The 17,255-nt window shown below is 34.7% G+C and overlaps 2 protein-coding genes across 4 annotated transcripts; one reads left to right on the forward strand and one right to left on the reverse strand.

The window, feature by feature from the left end:
- Positions 1-362: 362 nt before the first annotated feature.
- On the forward strand, positions 363-1,981 carry LOC122021929 (40S ribosomal protein S21). Of its 2 annotated transcripts, none has more exons than XM_042580113.1 (4): positions 363-425; positions 1,183-1,280; positions 1,370-1,502; positions 1,689-1,981. In XM_042580113.1, exons 2-4 carry the CDS (start codon positions 1,231-1,233, stop codon positions 1,752-1,754), a joined length of 249 nt encoding a protein of 82 aa, XP_042436047.1. In that variant the 5' UTR covers positions 363-425; positions 1,183-1,230; the 3' UTR covers positions 1,755-1,981. The 2 variants fall into 2 exon arrangements, with proteins under 2 accessions (XP_042436047.1, XP_042436048.1); XM_042580114.1 differs by having other exon boundaries at positions 388-425; positions 1,210-1,280.
- Positions 1,982-3,034: 1,053 nt separating this feature from the next.
- On the reverse strand, positions 3,035-10,058 carry LOC122020887 (polyprotein of EF-Ts, chloroplastic-like). Of its 2 annotated transcripts, none has more exons than XM_042578923.1 (4): positions 9,794-10,058; positions 5,619-7,850; positions 4,102-4,807; positions 3,035-3,853 (listed from the first exon to the last, which is right to left on the reverse strand). In XM_042578923.1, exons 2-4 carry the CDS (start codon positions 7,771-7,773, stop codon positions 3,247-3,249), a joined length of 3,468 nt encoding a protein of 1,155 aa, XP_042434857.1. In that variant the 5' UTR covers positions 7,774-7,850; positions 9,794-10,058; the 3' UTR covers positions 3,035-3,246. The 2 variants fall into 2 exon arrangements, with proteins under 2 accessions (XP_042434857.1, XP_042434858.1); XM_042578924.1 differs by lacking the exon at positions 9,794-10,058 and adding an exon at positions 9,595-9,766.
- Between the last annotated feature and the right edge of the window lie 7,197 nt (positions 10,059-17,255).

Consider the following 17,255-nt stretch of genomic DNA (forward strand, 5'->3'; position numbering starts at 1 on the left):
TATGGGTAAAAATTAAAATGACAATATTAGAATCATAAAAAAAAACTTTTTTTAAACAATTAAAATAATACTGGAATAATGATAGTTTTTTATAGAAAAATATGATTATGCTCTTTTAGACTTTTTTTTTTTTAAATAAAGAACGTCTTTTTTGTTTTTGCTCAATTATTATTAACCATATTTTTAATATAAAATTAAATTTATGAAATAATAATATTTTATTATTAATCACATTTTCAATTAATGGAGTTGTTCAAGTTACATTTTCTTGGACCGGCCCACTAGCAACTCGCATTGCCATACGGCCCACTAGCAACTCGCATTGCCATACGTACCGAAGCTAGGGTTAGCGCGGTCTAGATATATAGAGCCCTACCCGAGCCTTTTTTTTCTCTCGCCGCATTCCTGTGTTACTCGTCCCAAAGGTACGCCTCCGAAACCCCAACCAAGCTGCAATTTTCCTTTGCTTTTTTGTACAATTGGACTTCGATCATCGCAGTTTTCACTCATCCATATAATGTTTCTACTCCATTCTAGCATCCTTTTGTGATCGGCAAATTTTGTAGATTTTTTTTTCCTCCAGTCGTTTTTTGTTTATTTTCAGGTGAAATGTTTGTAATTTTCCTTTGTTTTTGTTCAATCGTAGTTCGATTAGGACGGTTCTTCGCGTATTTTGAGTCGTGTTTTTGTTTGTCCTTCAAAGTAAATGCTCACTCATTCATCCAATGCATCTATTCCATTCTAGCATCCTCTTGTGATCGGCAAAAAAAATTTTCCTACAGTCGTTTTTTGTTTATTTTCAGGTTAAATATTTGCAATTTTCCTTTGTTTTGGTTAAATTGAAGTTCAATTATGACGGTTCTTCGGGTATTTTGATTCGCGATTCTGTTTCTCCTTCAAAGTTAATGCTCATTCATCTAATGCTCCTATTCCATTCTAGGACCCTTTTATGGTCAGCAAAACTTGTATGATTTCATGTGATTTTGGCACATTTGCACCTTTTTCTTTGTTTTTTGATCTATCATATCGGTTCTCTGGCTATTTTGATTCGCGTTTCTGTTTCTGCGTCAAAGGTAATACTCACTCATTCATCGAGCTCTCATATTTCATTCTAGCATCCTTTTGAGGTCGACAAAACTGTAGATTTTTTCTTTTCTTCAGTCGTTTTTATTGTATTTTCAGGTGACTTTGACACATTTGCAAATCTAGGATCGCGATCTCACTTCCAAGATGCAGAACGAAGCGGGTGAAATGATGGATCTCTACATCCCAAGAAAATGGTGAGTATCTCGTAATCAATTAGAACTTCTTTACCCTCAATTATATTGATTTCTGTGATTCTTTCCAACCTTTGCATTTTTTTTTTTAGTTCTGCTACGAATAGGCTGATTACTGCCAAAGATCACGCATCCGTCCAAATCAACATTGGCCACTTGAATGAGAGTGGAGTATACACCGGCCAGTATACCACTTTTGCTCTCTCTGGTTTCATTCGTGCTCAGGTCCGTTCCATCTCCTTTCAACTAACTTTGATCTCTCATTATTGATAATTTTACTATGCTACTGATTTGTTCAGTATACTATTTTCACTTGCATCAATAATTTGCTAATGTTTGTTAAACTGATACATTGTTATTGATTATTTAAATACTTGGTTTTTGATTTTGCTTCATTAATCATTTTGGCAGGGTGATGCTGATGGTGCTCTTGATAGGCTTTGGCAGAAGAAGAAATCAGAAATCAAGCAACAATAGATTTTGAATTGCTTCTAGCCATTATGAACTCAAGCAAAGAAGCATGATGATTGTCGTAGGTCCTACTAGTGTTGCTTTTAGTTTTGCCCTGGTGCCATTTTACCGCAGTTTGATGTTTATGAAGAGTAAATCTGCAAAAATGAATCCATCTGATTGATCTTTGTTTAAACTCTGTTGATCCATTTGAACACTGATTGATCTTTAAAATTGAGTTTTATCTCTTGTCACTGTGAGCCTTATTTGTGCTATTGCAATCATGATTGAAAAAAAAATGATAAATTGAGTTAGCTTTATTGATGAGTCATGGGGTAATTGGTCTGGTTTTATGAAATTTTTTTATCGGTTAAGATAAATTGGGAAGTGTTTGTGGTGGCAGTGTAGAAGTCCACCATCTGTTTTATTTGGAGGAAATTTTTTTACAAATATGTTATAACTAAATATTGAATTACATGTCTAGGTTACAATTGAATGTCTTATAAGGCATAGTTTTAGGAATTTAGTGGCTTGTCCATACTGACAAACAGAATAGTGTAATTTAACCTGATTATTATGAAATTTAATGTATTTGATTATAAATGTTTAAGTTCGTCTGAAAATAGTATTAAAAAGTGTCCCTTTTTATTAAAATTGTTAAAAGGGTATGAAAATTGAATCATCTATTAATATAGTGCAATAATTATGATATTATAATAATTATGAATTGTAATGATTGATAGAAAAGATGAAATTATTACGGAGACAGAAATTACGGGGAGTTTATGTAGCAATAATATGAATTGTAATTATGATATTATAGTAATTAGTGTTAATTTGAATTGAATATAATTTCATTTGTGTAAGATTATCCATATCAGTTTGCCTATTCAAAATGTATAATTTAGTGTAAAAAAATTATTTTATTAAATTTGGATACCTATTTTTTAATATATCATATATTAGTTTTCCTATTTCTTCTCTCCTTTATAATGTTTAGGGAATGAAATTCATTTCCTAAATTTAGAGAAGAGATTTTTTAATTACTTTATTCAAAATTTAAGATAAACTTTTTAAATAGGGTAAATTTAAGATAAATTTTTTAAATAGGATATCTGATGTGGATGTTCTAATGTTGCTATAACTATGAACATATTATTGTATCAAATTGATTGGGAAAAAAAATAAAGTGTTATTTCAATGATTAATAAAAAAAGATGTTTTTTTATGATTCCATTTTCTTTTGCTTCAAGGAAGAATTGGTTATACATCAACTTTTCTCATAATATTTTGGCTAAGAGTTTCCATCATTGTTACCATCAGTTTCTTAGATTCATAACTTGAAGTCAAGGTAAACTTGCTACAAAGATATGGATGAATACACACCATGCCGAAGGCCAAAAAATTATGATTTTGTCTCAACTCATTTTAGTAGAACAGCAGCATGTTACAAACAGGAACAGTGTCCAAAAATTATACTGGCTCTTCCTTAACCGACAAATTGTAACTTTCGAATCCTTCAGTTCTCTCCGAGAGTGAAGCGAACAAACCTTCTAACTTTGATGTTCTCTCCTAGCGCAGCCACTGTCTGTTTCACCAGATCCTTCACCTTAATATCATCATCTTTGATGAAGGGCTGTTCCAAGAGAGCAAGTTCTCCTAGCCTCTTAGTGATCCTCCCTTCCACTATCTTCTCCTTTATTTGGTCCGGCTTTGACTTCAGATCATCTCTTGCCATTTCTATTTCTTTTTCCTTCGCAATGATACTCTCTGGGATTTCATCTATCGACACAAACTCAACCTGAGGGCAGGCCACCACTTGCATAGCAAGATCATCCACCAATTCCTTGAACTTCTCATTCCGGCTCACAAAGTCTGTTTCGCAGTTAACTTCAATAAGTGTGCCGATCCGCGCATCATGAATATAGGCTGAAATCCGACCTTCTGCGGCAAGTCTGGAGGATTTTTTGTCAGCCGATGCCAGTCCCTTCTTGCGGAGGTATTCCTGAGCCTTTTCAATGTCTCCTTCAGTCTCTGCAAGAGCTTTCTTGCAGTCCATCATGCCAGCACCTGTTTCCTCTCGAAGTTGCTTCACTAATGAAGCTGATACTGCAACTGTTTTCGGCCTGCAAAAATTAGATGCTCAACTCGAGTTCAAAATAATTGTAAAGAAATATTTCATTTCAGGGATGGTTGAAGTCGGATTTTAGGGAGTCACTTAATTGGTGGACTATGAGCTCAAAAGTCGGTATGGCAGCAAAACAACAGACATCAAGAGGAAGCTAAACACTAGAGGATCAAGATGCTATAATGCACAATAAGTATCTCTGGCAAAAATAAAACTGAACCATTGAAGGAATAGAGGTGGTCTTACTTCTCAACATCTTCTTTTGTTTCGGTAGATTGATCTTTTGCAACCACAGGTGAAGATTTAGCTGTAGTCTGTGCGGCGATTTCGGCTGCAAAGTTTTGGCTTTTCTTCTCCAAGCCTTCTCCAAGATTGAGACGAACAAACCTTTTTACCTTAATATTCTCTCCAATTGTAGCAATGGTCTGCTTAACTAAATCCTTAACTACCATCTTGTCATTTTTTATGTAAGGTTGCTCCAGCAACACAAATTCCTCAAGCCTCTTCCTGATTCGGCCATCAACAATTTTTGATCTTATGTTCTCAGGTTTTGACAAAAGGTCTTCCTTCTGCATTTCAATTTCCCTTTCCTTGTTCACAATATCTTCTGGGATATCTTCAGTTGCTAAATAACAAACCTGAGAACATGCTGCTACTTGCATAGCAAGGTCTTCAACCAACTCCTTGAAGATTTCACCTCGAGACACGAAATCCGTTTCACAGTTCACCTCTATGAGGATGCCTATTCTGCTGTCATGGATGTAGGACCCAATCCTTCCTTCGGCAGTTGTTCTACTGGCCTTTTTATCCGCGCTTGCTAAACCTTTCTTTCGGAGCAACTCTTGGGCCTTAGCAATGTCACCCCCAGATTCTACAAGAGCCTTCTTGCAGTCCATCATACCAGCACCTGTTTCTTCGCGTAATTGCTTCACCAGAGCTGGGGAAATAGTAGCTGCATTTTGAACAATAATCACAGCTCAAACTACAAACCGCAGAGGAGAATGATTGAGCCATGCTGTCAGCAGCAATACTAAACCTGATCACTAAATTCCAAGTATATAAAAATTCTTAACAGAACGGGGTTGCATTTGTAGCACCGAAATTCTGAAGCATTGATCGTAAGATTAGCAGTAGTGAGATGTGAATAAGATCTTAGGGATGATATCAACATATGAAAAACAAATCATCCTAATGGGAATCAGAAAAGAGAAAGAAACGAAAGATAGGTTTTCAAGAAATCCAAACATGATCAAGTGATATGCATTATATAGAGTTCAATGGAAGATAAAGGTCCGCATCAATTACCCAAATAGTTGGCCTCGCAATATATTGCTGGTTTAAGAACAAGTACTATGAGAGTAGATGATGCAAATGTTGAGTTTATTAAACCGGTGTAAACAAGATGATTGATGTGTTCAAAATATAGAATCATTGCTGGAAAAGAAGAATGCAGCAAAGATAAATAATTTTCATTTTCACAACATATTTAAGATTTAACTGACCTACAAGGAACACAGTGGAGATGTTCCCATGATGCAATTATCTAAAATATTTATTCATGAATATAGTAACTGGATTTATGCATGTATGATGATTCTTTTTTCTGAATTCGATAACAATAAAAGCCAAATATTCTGAACATTTTCACAAACTTGATTTTAATACTGTTTAAAAAATGCCCTTGTTTAACATGTAAAAGTATTAAATCTTATCTTCTCGAAAGGGATATCCATCTGTGGGTACACCCAATATTATTCACTAACCTTTGACAGATCTTGGTTCATCAGAAGAGTCAGTTTGCTCATTCAAGCTACCTTCAGCATCTGATTTGGCATTGCTTGAGTTAGTGGGAACAGCCACATCTTCAATAGCTATGGGTTTATCGAATTGGTTTTTAGAAAGGTCCTCTGGGATAGTCCTGTAATACTTTTTGGTATTTAATTGCCCAGTAGAATCATCAGTTTCAGAACCTTGTTCATCTTTCGCAGGTGTTTCAGTCATTTCAGTTTCTGTCACTTGTTCTAAAGAAGCCTCAGATTTGACATTACCAGCAGAATCGTCAACTTGTGTAGAATTTAGATTGCCCTCTTTTTCTTTTGATGACGGAACTTCAGAACCTTGTTCTTCTTTCACAAATGTTTCAGTTTCTGTCACTTGTTCTACAGAAACCTCAGATTTGATATCACCAGCAGCTTCTTTATCGTCGGAAGGCAATGAGGCTTCATCTGTTTCAGCTGCTCTTCCAGTTTCTGTCACTTGAGCTGAAGAGGTCTCAGCTTCTTCAGCAGCCAACAAAGTCCCTTCAGGTTTCTCCAAAGCTCTGATATCATCGGCTGCTTCTTTACTTTCAGAAGACAGTGTATCATCCACTGCCAGACTAAAAGACAAATTGCTGGCAAAAGATTCACCTCCATCCGGAACTGAATCTTGTGATGTTATGCTTTCTTCCTTCAGAATCTCTGTAGAATCTTCAATACCCTTTACAGGAATCTCATCTATAACTGAATCCCGAGAAGAGTGGCTCAAGAGTTCAGATCCTTTTTCATCCTCTTTTGCAACTGTATCAACAGTCTCAGTTAATGCACTCAGAGATCCCTCATCCTTGCTTTCCACAACATCCGAAAGGCAATCTACAACGGGAATTTCCTCCAGCTGCTCTTCATTAATAGATATCTCATCATTAACCTTGGTATGTGAATCAGAAGAACCAACTGTCTGATCCCCATTAGCCTTTGCAGAATTATCAACTGCAAAAGCATCAGAATTATCCACTGTTTCACCAACTTCTATTGTTTGTTCAATCTTTTTAAGAGACTCCTGTGTCCTCTTTCGCTCATCCAAGAAAGCAGAAATTTCCTTGTTCTTGCGGAATGCCAGCTCGAATGGGTTCGTTGCTGTGTGTACCACACCTTGATTTAGTTGCTTATTTAGTTCATCAACATCTTCTTCTTTTTTCATTGTTAAAGTTACCTTTCCTCTGGCAATGCGTAATACTCGTACATTAACTTCTTGGCCAACCTGCAGTGATGAACTCCCTAAAATAACAAAGCTTTCAGATTCTTCTTCAATTGGAAGAAATCCTTCCTCTCCATCCGGAAGTGATATAAAAGCTCCAGATCTTATGAGGTTCTTCACAGTACCATCCAAAATCTGACCCTTTGCAAACTTAGAGCTTTTTTTGGTTTCCCCTCGCTTTTGGTCTGACCTTGAACCAGTTTTTCTGAAAGATTTTGGCTTTTCACCACTTTCAGCTGTAGATTCCCTTTTCTGCTGAACCTTAGTTGTGCCATCCTTGTCACGCATTGTGAGAGATATCCGTCCTGTTTCCTTATTGGCCTCAACAATTCTCACTTTCACCTCTTGTCCAATAGAGACGACAGATGCAACATCTTTGACATAAGAGTCACTTATCCTGGAAACATGTACCAAACCATCTGTGTAGGCTCCAAAATCGACAAAACAACCAAATGGTTGAATTGACCTTATTTTTCCTACAAATGAAGCACCTGGAACTAATTCCTCTTCGTTCACAGGAGGCATCTCACTTTTCCTCCCAGGCCTAATGCGTTTGGTTTGATTTGAAATTGTGGTTGACTTTGATGGAGAAGGTACACTTGATTCATCAGAGCTAGGTGGTACTTCCAAGGTTTCATCAACAACTTCCTCTGAAACAGTTGGATTTGTTTCTTCTACAGTTAGATCAGTGCCAACAGCTGCCATGGTTTGGATTCCTGACCTTCTATACAACTGAAACAGTCTTACTGATGAATGTGATAACAGAAATCTTCGATATGATTTGAGCCTAGTATCCTTTCCAGATGTGTCACATCTTGTTAACTTCACCTCTTTCCTTGGTGGTAAAACAGTTCGAGGAACTAAAGTGATATTTCCAACAGAACAATGAATTACGGGTGTCATCTTGAATCTAGACCAGAAGCTTTTTGTCTATCAAAATACGACTTTCAACTGAAGTTTAACCTCAGTTTTCTTTAAAACTGCAAAACACAGATTGACTGGATCAATCCTAAAAAACAAACATTTGGGCTACGAATTAAATACAGAACATTAAATAAGATACATTTTGCATATTGCTACCAAATCATTTGATATGTTTATTGTAGACCTGTACTCACATTAAATGAAGAACTTGAGTCAACAGAAAAGAAAATTTCCATTGATGAGGCAACTAGATTATTGGGTTCCTTAAGGAGATGATAATACAGATATGAGACATCCCAAGGCAGTATCCAGAAGTCAGCAAGGATGCCAGAAAGTCTCAATGTGATGAATAAGAGATACCTTTAGGTGATTAATACACACGCCAACTGATATAACAACCAAAAAACATGATTACAGTTCGGCCTGAAATCCTAACACATCCAAACTTAAAAACTCAGGACAATACTGGTTGGGCCTTTTGTGCTCTCTTGGGAGTTTGAGTCTTAAGGTTGATTTTGATTTTTCTTTTCTCACATCTTGACCTAAGCTGGCCAACTAATTTGCATAGACATTTTTATACAAAACCAGATTCGCCCAATCTAAACCAATCCTGTACATTTGCATTAGCATTGTTTTAAGTTCTTGAACTTGACACTTACGATTCCTATTAGACTTCACAAACATAACTTGTATGCGTAGATGCCTAAACTTTTACCTTGTAATATTAATACACTATCAGCAGATCCCAGGCCAACAATAGTCAATAATTCTCCCTAAGTGTCCAATTCTTTCCAGAAAATAGTAGGCAGTAACTTCAGTAGCACTCAACAATTAAACAATAAAGAAAAAATTACACTGGAACATGTTAAGAAGAGTTGCGTAATATTTTTCGTTTGTAGTCATTTTTGTTTGTCGAGTAGAGTTTTATTTTTAAAAATCTTTTTATCTCCTTTGTCCCTTACATCTTTTATTATAAGTGATACAGTCCATCTAACTCAAGAATCTATCGATAACACCCTATAGAAAACAATAAATTAGCTGTATTTATTGAAGGTAACAGTTCAGTTCCAGCACACTTAAAGATATTAAAATTGAATGGCTGACCATTTATCCTAAAATCTTAAGCTAGAGTAAAAGGATCATCAACTCAACGTAATTATAAGATTTTTAATTGGCAGGATTTGAACATAAAACCTCCTATCCTAGTATAATTTTAAAGTTGTTTCGATGACACAATACTCATTCAAAAAGCTTAAAGTATCGGGAAAAGTATTTATTTTATATTCTTAATGGAAGGTGAAAAAAGTATTCACTAGAAAAAAAAGCTAAATAGGAAGTAAAACAAATGTTAGAGGAAATACACTGAAGTAATGTTCTTATAGAAGCAGCATGATCTTTAATGATATTCATCCAATTTGCAAATGAGAAAAACATATAAACAACATAAAAAACTTAATCAAAATTCATACTATTTGAAACCACAAAATGCAGCAACTTCTTTGCTGATCACGCAATGAGAAACCTTATCACATAAAGTGCTAAAGCAATGTTAGCAAAAATTCCAATAGAGTTGGAGTTCCATAACAGATCTATAATTAACTTGTTTCTTGCAAGTATGATGAAAATTTCTTCCCATATTAAAGATAAAAGTGTAGTTCCTACGGAGAAATTACAAAATTCCTTCATCTTCAAAAATATTATCATGCTAGACTTTTGCTCAACTGACCTATCATATTTTGATGATAAAAAAGAACAGTTTAATTTTTCATATAATCTCAATTCCGCTGGTAATGTATTCACCTGCAAATCTTCGGCAACGAATTTTATCAACCTATAAGATTCCACAAAAATCAAACTCCAGCAATTACATGAGAAAAAGAAATCCTTTCGACCAGTTAGATGTCAGAACCCCAAACAACTGGAACTTCTAAGCCTCTAAGGAACTAATGTAAAGCGCTCAATTGCTTAGAAACCCCGACTTTCCAAAAAAAAAGACGACCTTCTCAAATTCCCGTTCATCTCCCCAGTTTTTCTTCCGTTCCTCGAAATGAAAAGGAAGCAGGGAGTGTCCGGTGCGACTGGGGTTCAGAGAAGCAGGCCTCGCCGCTCTTGTGCTCCTTGTTCTTCGGTTGCTTCCGGGAGAGAGAGAGAGAGAGAGACAGAGAGAGGAGGGGGAGGAGGAGGAGGATTGAGGTAGCCTTATCCTCGCGGGGCGAGAGTGAGGCTCTGAGGCCGTGGATGAATTGGAAACGAGACGCCAAACCATTTCCTGTCTTTGTTTACATTCCTGAACTTCTGATGGAATGACTCCGACTCCAACCCGGCCCATTTGGAACGGCCCAAGTTAGCCCCATCAGGCCCATCTCCAATCTCGATAGATTTAATTAATTTGATGATTTTTTTTTAAATTCAAGTATCGCAACCCAACTAACAGCCTCCGTAATTATTTAAACGTTAATATATGTCATATCTTCAAATAGCATGTTACATACTTATTATATTAACATCTCATTTTTATTAGCACATATTTATATTCATTTTAATATTAATTATTTGTAAGTCTCACTATCTGTTTATTCATCTTTATTTTTTTTAATTTAAAATTTAATTTCTTAATTTTTGAAATTTTAATTTCTTAATTTTAAAATTTTTTTTATATAAATAAATTGAACACAATGTGTTCATATTGATTTGTATTATAACATTCATATATTAATAATATTAATAGGGATCTTCTAATAATCCACTCCCATGAGCTAATCATTACGTACATCATTCGATATTTAGAAATATCGAAATTAGAAGTCTCACGGCATGAAAATGAGTTTGCCACTTACCACTCCACAGTGCCCCATTTTGATCTTATTTTCTTACTTATAACTCTAGATTTAAATGATCATAAATTATGATTAGTAATTAATTGGACTACATAATTCACGCCACAATAGTAAATTATTTTTTGAAAAATATTTGAATTTTAATATAAATTAAAATTCATATTATTAAAATATTTATATTTGCTTAATTAGAGGATTATATTCTCTATATTGTTGGATGATTTATTCGAAAAAACATTATGATATGATTGGATAGACCTCGAAGGTCCACGTGAAATCAAGAAAAAACTACTATTTATTATTTTATCTAAAATATGACTTTAGCAAGTTATCATCCTGTTTTAAGGACAAAGATTAAAAGGACAACGATTTTTAAATAATTAAAGAGGCGTCCTTTCTTATTTTTAATCAAAATGGTATTCCTACCCATAACTTATGTAAAATAATACAGTTATCTTCAAATATAATATTTAATATTATTATGTTTTACAATATACATTAAATACAGTATCATATAGATTTGACCTGTTCAATAATATTTATAGTAATTAGAGTTTAATATTTATCCTAATATAAATCTATCTTATTCAATACGATTTATATTTATGATTTTATAATTGTTATGATACAGACTTATCTTGTTGAATATTGATATTATAATGAATATTTTAAAATAAATAAATCAATTTAAATTTTGCCAATAAAATATTAAAATACTAATTAATTTGATAATGATTAATAAATTAGTGTAACAATATGGATATATATTTTAATTGTCATTTTATTTTTTTTATTGATAAATTTAACTTCAATAAGTGGAAGTGTTTATGTTGTGTGACAGGTAATATGTTCGAATAACATATAAAAAATATAAAAAAAATGATAATGTCAGTTAGTCTTATTGATTATCCCTCAGGGTGATCGGTCCGGTCCTACGAAAGTTTCCCACTGGCCATCAGAGTAAATCGGGAAGCGCGCGCGGCAGCCAACTCAGACGCCCAGCATCCTTTGATTGCACTCCTCATTTGGAGGAAAATTCCTACAAATATGTCGTAGCTGGGGATCAAATCGTGGGTGTCTGAGTGACAACCTGGATGTCCTATCGTGACACCATACCCTGGGGACTCGAATAACGGATATAGTTTCTTGTGAAGAAGGATAAAATTATGTATAATATATTCTTCCTTGAAATCCTGATTATCTGGCATTGATAGAAATTTCGTGTATCCTTTTTATCAATTTTAATTTTATAAATTATTAATCAAATTTATTTAGTAAAATAATATTTAACAAGTAAACATCAATAAGGAGCAATAATATAATAATAACGTCCTCGGGACTATGGTGTTGTGGTAGGACATTTAGGTTATCACCCAGATAATCACAGTTTGAACCCTAACTACGATATATTTGTAGGAATTTTTCCTCCAAATGAGGGATGTAATCAAAGGATGCGGGACTTCTAGACTAGTCATCGCCGATGGGAAACTTCCATGACATCAGACCGATCACTCCTAGAGATAGTCAATGACGTTAACTGATATTATCAATTTTTTTTATTAATATAATAATAATGCTATAAAAATGATAAGGAAGGATAATAAGGTAAAAAAAATAACTTTTAAAAATATTTTTATAAAAAAATCAATTATTAATACGTATAATCAATAAATATTTTAAATTTCTTAACTAAGCTTAATTTTGATCTGTAAAATAAATTTATATCAATAAAAAATTAAATTAGAAATTAAATTTTTAATAAAAATAAATTATTAATCAAATCTAACTTTAATAGTAAAAAATTAAAATTATCAACCAAATAATGAATTAAAATTTAAAATTATTGGTCAAATTTAAAAAAATTAAAAATTATTGATCAAATCTAATTTGACTAGTAAAAAATTAAAATTATATATCAAAATAAATCTAGATTAAAATTTATTTTAACAATAATTTTAAATATTTATCATCCTAACTCATATATTTTAAAAATAAATCATAATCATATTTTATTTAATAAAATAGGGCCCCAAAGCAAACTTAAAGACTTCCCTTCTGTTAAATTTGTGTTGAATCTGGATTCCCATACGTGAAACCTACTTACTCTATCAAGACGGAACTAGATTCAACTCGTTAAGAAAGGACACATAAATCTTTAAAGTCCCGAGCTCGAATCTGTATAAGCAAATTCGAACCTTTTGCCTCCTTTCATGTAGGAGTAGGGTAGGGCACAAGGTCTTATTAATTACTAAAATCCCGGTAGAGCAACTCTTTGGATAAAAGATAAAACCCTAATTAAGGGTTAGGAAAGACCCTAGTCCTTCCTCAAGCTTATGCATATAAAGAGTTATTTTTTCAGTAGTCCCTAGTCCTTGAGCCGTATCCCTTGTGAAGGGGCCTCGTGGCACTCTATCTCTTGCTCTGACCTTAGGTTTTCGAAGGGTAAATAGCCATCAATTTGGGTTGGGCATGCTTAGTGTTGGTGCAAGGAGCACCAGATGATTGAACCTAAGTTTTGATAATGACAAAGGATTCTAAGTTAAGTATTATTGTTGTTCTAACAAAATTAACTAAGTGTGCAGAAAAGTCCTAGTTGAGGCTAGGTAAAGAAGTCATAATGGGCACTAAGTAGGTGGAAAGTCTTAGCTGCAGCTAGACAACAAAGTCCTACTCCGGGGGACTGGCAATGTCTTGGCAGGTCAAGGATATCGGACGAAATTCTAGAGTCGCGTACACTAGGTGAAAGTCGTGGGGGTCATAGACACCAGGTGGAAGACTAGATGGGTCGGGGATTCGGATGTCCAGAGGAAAGTCCTAAGGTCTCGAATGCTAAGAAAAAGTCTAAATGGTCTGGAGGACCGATTTGGCAAAAGATAAGCTTTTATGAGAGTAGTAGGTGAGGAAGCGTTCCCCATTGAGGGAACAGTAGGCGTCGGTTTGACCTATGATTTCATGAAAAATCTGAAAGTCAAAACCAAACGGTCCAGAGACTATGAAATATTTTATTTTCATATTAATTATTGTGCTAATTTTATTTTATAAGGTATCTTTAATATTTGGACTAACATGCCTTGTAGGTACTTAAATGCATAAAGAATACCTTGGGCAAATAGTGCTCGAGGCGCCTCTTGTGGTGTTGGAGGCACCTCGATTTCCTTGGCTGAAGACCACGCGCGGAAAGGCATGGAGACACCTTCCATGCAGTTGAAGGCGCCCTGAAGCTTGGTACTGTGGCACCCAGGATAGGGCCGAAGTGCCCTCGTGCGGATAAACCTTGGGGATAAGGTTTTCTCCGCGGGGAGGCACCCTAGAGCGCATGGAAGGCGCCCTGAAGAATTGGAGGCGCCTTGGAACTCTTGGAAGGTGCCTTCAGAGGGATAAACAGCGTAGTTTGCTCAGCTTATTGCAACCGAAGCATAGGGGATGATTTTTATAGCTAGTGGCACCTTCACAAACTGCTAAAGGTGCCCTCAATGCTTTATAAAAGAACTATTCGAGCATAGAACAATACACAACTCAATTTTACGATCCCTCTCTTGTGCGTTGCTTCAAAGACAACTCTATGACTCTACGATGCGACTCCGGTGACCGAAAGCATGACTCTCTGAATCCTCAAGTCGTCAGTATAATTTTTGTTTAGTTGCTACTCGGAATACCGTCCTAGTTCCCCTGTACAAAAATTTGTACAAGTATAGAACTATCCTAGATACTTATGTGCTCTACTAAAGTTAAATTTGGATTGCAAACGATGCTTAACATTATTAATCCAAATTTCCCTTTAGAAGTTAAACTTGGATTGGGAACGAAACTTAACATTCTTACTCCAAGTTCGACCGATGTGACCTTCCTAAGTTAAACCATATTACATAAGTTATCAAATATCTATTTCAAAGATCGGCTTCCAGGTTAAACATGGCGAGGCACTAGGTCTTCTTGGATATGGGATCATCCACCACTTCCTAGACAAAGTCTCACAAAGAAATCGGATATTTAACTTTTTACAGTAAACTAGATTTAACTATAGAGACCTCAATAGAAACACATCATCGAAACATGAAATCGAAAAATAAAAATCGATAATAAAACGATAACTTAAAACCCATAACCTCTTGTGTTTGATTTTTTTCTGATTTTTACAAAAGGATGAACTAGTTATGATGCGGAAACTAACAACTAGTTATACCTTTTGTAGCTTATAGACCTCTTGATCTTCTATTATATTCCTCTCATTCTCTTGGATGACGTGTGGGCGACGATCTTCCAAGAGAAAATCCACCCAAGCTTCTTCCTTTGCCTCCAAGATTCGACCACCAACTAACCTCCAAAGGATGCTAAACAAGAGAGCTTCCTTCTCTTCTTCTTCTCCTTCAAGCAACTAGGCATCAAGAGATTGCCACAATTGATGTCGCCGGTCTCCAAGGAAGAAAACAAAAGGAGAAAAGAGAAGGACAAGGGCCGACCACCAAGGATTAAAGAGAGGAATAGAAGATGTGTTATGGGGTGAGGCATCCCTCCTTCTCTTTTATATTCCTTGGTATTGGCAAAAAAGGAAAGTTATAAATATAATTCAAACTTCCTTATATTCCTTGCTAATGACTAAAAATGAAAGTTTTAAAACAAAAAATTAAAGCTTTCTTTTATACTTGTCATGGTCGGCCACCTCCTTGTGCTCCAAACAAGGAAAGTTTTAAACACAAAATTAAAACTTCCTTATTTATTTCCGGTAAGAAATTTTAATAAAAAATTTCTCTTTTAAAATCCCTTGTTGGTTATAAAAGAAAATTTTTATAAATTAAAATCTCTCTTTTAAAACATGTGGATGGTTACAAAAAATGAAAGTTTTATCAAAAATTAAAATATTTCTTTTAACTTCAAATAAGGAAAGATATCAAACCTTTCTCTTGATCCTTTGTAGAAAACTATAAAAGGAAAGATTTTAAAATTTAAAAACTCTCTTTTAAAACCATGGCTTCCATATAAGGAAAGATTTAAAAATTTATAATCACCCTTTTATTTAATGTGTGGTCGGCCACCTTGCTTGGGCTCCAAGCTTGGCCGACCATTGATCTTGGCTCCATCCTTTGGCTTGGCCGACCCTAGCTTGGGCTCCAAGCTTAGCTTGGTCGACCACAAAGAGATGGGTAAGAAGCTTGGCTCTAAGTGGATATAAGGCTTTATAAATAAAAGGCTACAATAGGGACCGAGAGAAGGAATTGATTTTGGTCTCTCAATGAGCTTGAACTTCTCGTGTTCGCCCCGAACACCCAACTCAAGTTCATCAATAATAACTCATACCACTAAATAGTTATTATTGCACTACCGCACCAATCTCATATTACAATATCGGCTCCTTCTTATCATGAGTGTGTTAGTGTCCCTGTGTTTAAGATATCGAATGCTCACTAATTAAACGAGTTACTGACAACTCACTTAATTAATATCTTAGCTCCAAGAGTAGTACCACTCAACCTTATTGTCATGTCGGACTAAGTCCACCTGCAGGGGTTACATGACAATCCTTATGAGCTCCTCAATGGGGCATTATCAACCTAAATAACTAGGACAAAGTTTATTCTATAATCAACACACCATATAAATAATATCATTTCCCAACTTATCGACCCTATTGATAAATTAAAGAAGTAAATATTAAGTATACGTGCTTGTTATTATAACATGATTAAGAGTATGCACTTCCATAATAACAGAGGTTTTGTTCTTTTATGTTGTCAGTATAAAAAGAAACTACCTCAAATGGTTCTACTCAATACACTTATAGTGTACTAGTGTAATTTTATAGTCAAGATAAACTAATACCAAATTACACTAGAACCACTCCAATGGTTTGTCTCATTCCATCTTGGTTGTGAGATACTATTTATAATTTATAAAGATCTGATAACATGATCTTCTATGTGTCTTCTCACACCATGTTATCTACAATATAAATTAAATGAACAACTACACTTAGCATAAATGTAGACATTTGACCAATGTGATTCTTATGTTTATAGAAAAAGCTAAACTTTTAGTATACATCCTAACACAAATTTGCTAGGCGATCCAACAAGTCTATCCTATAGATCAGTAAAAGTGAGCAACCTAAACCCGTACTTCTTAGAAAGGAATTTACTGTAGCTGAGCTAACAACGGCTTTCACGACCTCAAACTCTTTAGCAACAACTAACTCAAACTCCTCTTTAGCACCAACACGAACTCCTCTTTCGCATAAGCATAAGCATAAGCCTTTTTATTATATAAAAAAGTATTTTTATACATAGAGAGAGAAAAATTGTTGTACGCACATCTCTATCTTATACATTTATAGGTGACCTTCATAGGTCTAAGTGTTTAGAAGCCCTCCCTAATACCTTGATTTTTAAAAGTGAATCGGGATACTTGGGAGTACGTCCAGACGTCCAAACCTATGAAAATCGCCTATGTGTACAGGATAAAGGTGTACATGATATTATTTTTCTCTCTATATATAGATTGTTATCTTACGAATTATTTGCTGCAGAACAATCTGTAATAGCTTAGTCAAGACATCTGGAATTGATTCTGACGCCTCGATTCTTTTTTTATTTTTAAAATTTTTTAATCGAGGCATCTAAAATTGATCCA

Source organism: Zingiber officinale, chromosome 9A, assembly GCF_018446385.1.
Source record: "Zingiber officinale cultivar Zhangliang chromosome 9A, Zo_v1.1, whole genome shotgun sequence".
Classification (NCBI taxonomy): domain Eukaryota; kingdom Viridiplantae; phylum Streptophyta; class Magnoliopsida; order Zingiberales; family Zingiberaceae; genus Zingiber; species Zingiber officinale.

What these genes read in the sequence shown, in the direction of transcription:
- LOC122020887 (XM_042578923.1), bottom strand. Translation starts at nt 7,773, where the DNA reads ATGACACCCGTAATTCATTGTTCTGTTGGAAATATCACTTTAGTTCCT. An exon ending in TGAACCAAGATCTGTCAAAG is followed by an intron (nt 4,808 to 5,618) that starts GTTAGTGAATAA and finishes TTCAAAATGCAG; the next exon opens with CTACTATTTCCCCAGCTCTG. An exon ending in ACAAAAGAAGATGTTGAGAA is followed by an intron (nt 3,854 to 4,101) that starts GTAAGACCACCT and finishes TAATTTTTGCAG; the next exon opens with GCCGAAAACAGTTGCAGTAT.
- LOC122021929 (XM_042580113.1), top strand. Translation starts at nt 1,231, where the DNA reads ATGCAGAACGAAGCGGGTGAAATGATGGATCTCTACATCCCAAGAAAA. An exon ending in CTCTACATCCCAAGAAAATG is followed by an intron (nt 1,281 to 1,369) that starts GTGAGTATCTCG and finishes TTTTTTTTTTAG; the next exon opens with TTCTGCTACGAATAGGCTGA. An exon ending in CTGGTTTCATTCGTGCTCAG is followed by an intron (nt 1,503 to 1,688) that starts GTCCGTTCCATC and finishes TCATTTTGGCAG; the next exon opens with GGTGATGCTGATGGTGCTCT.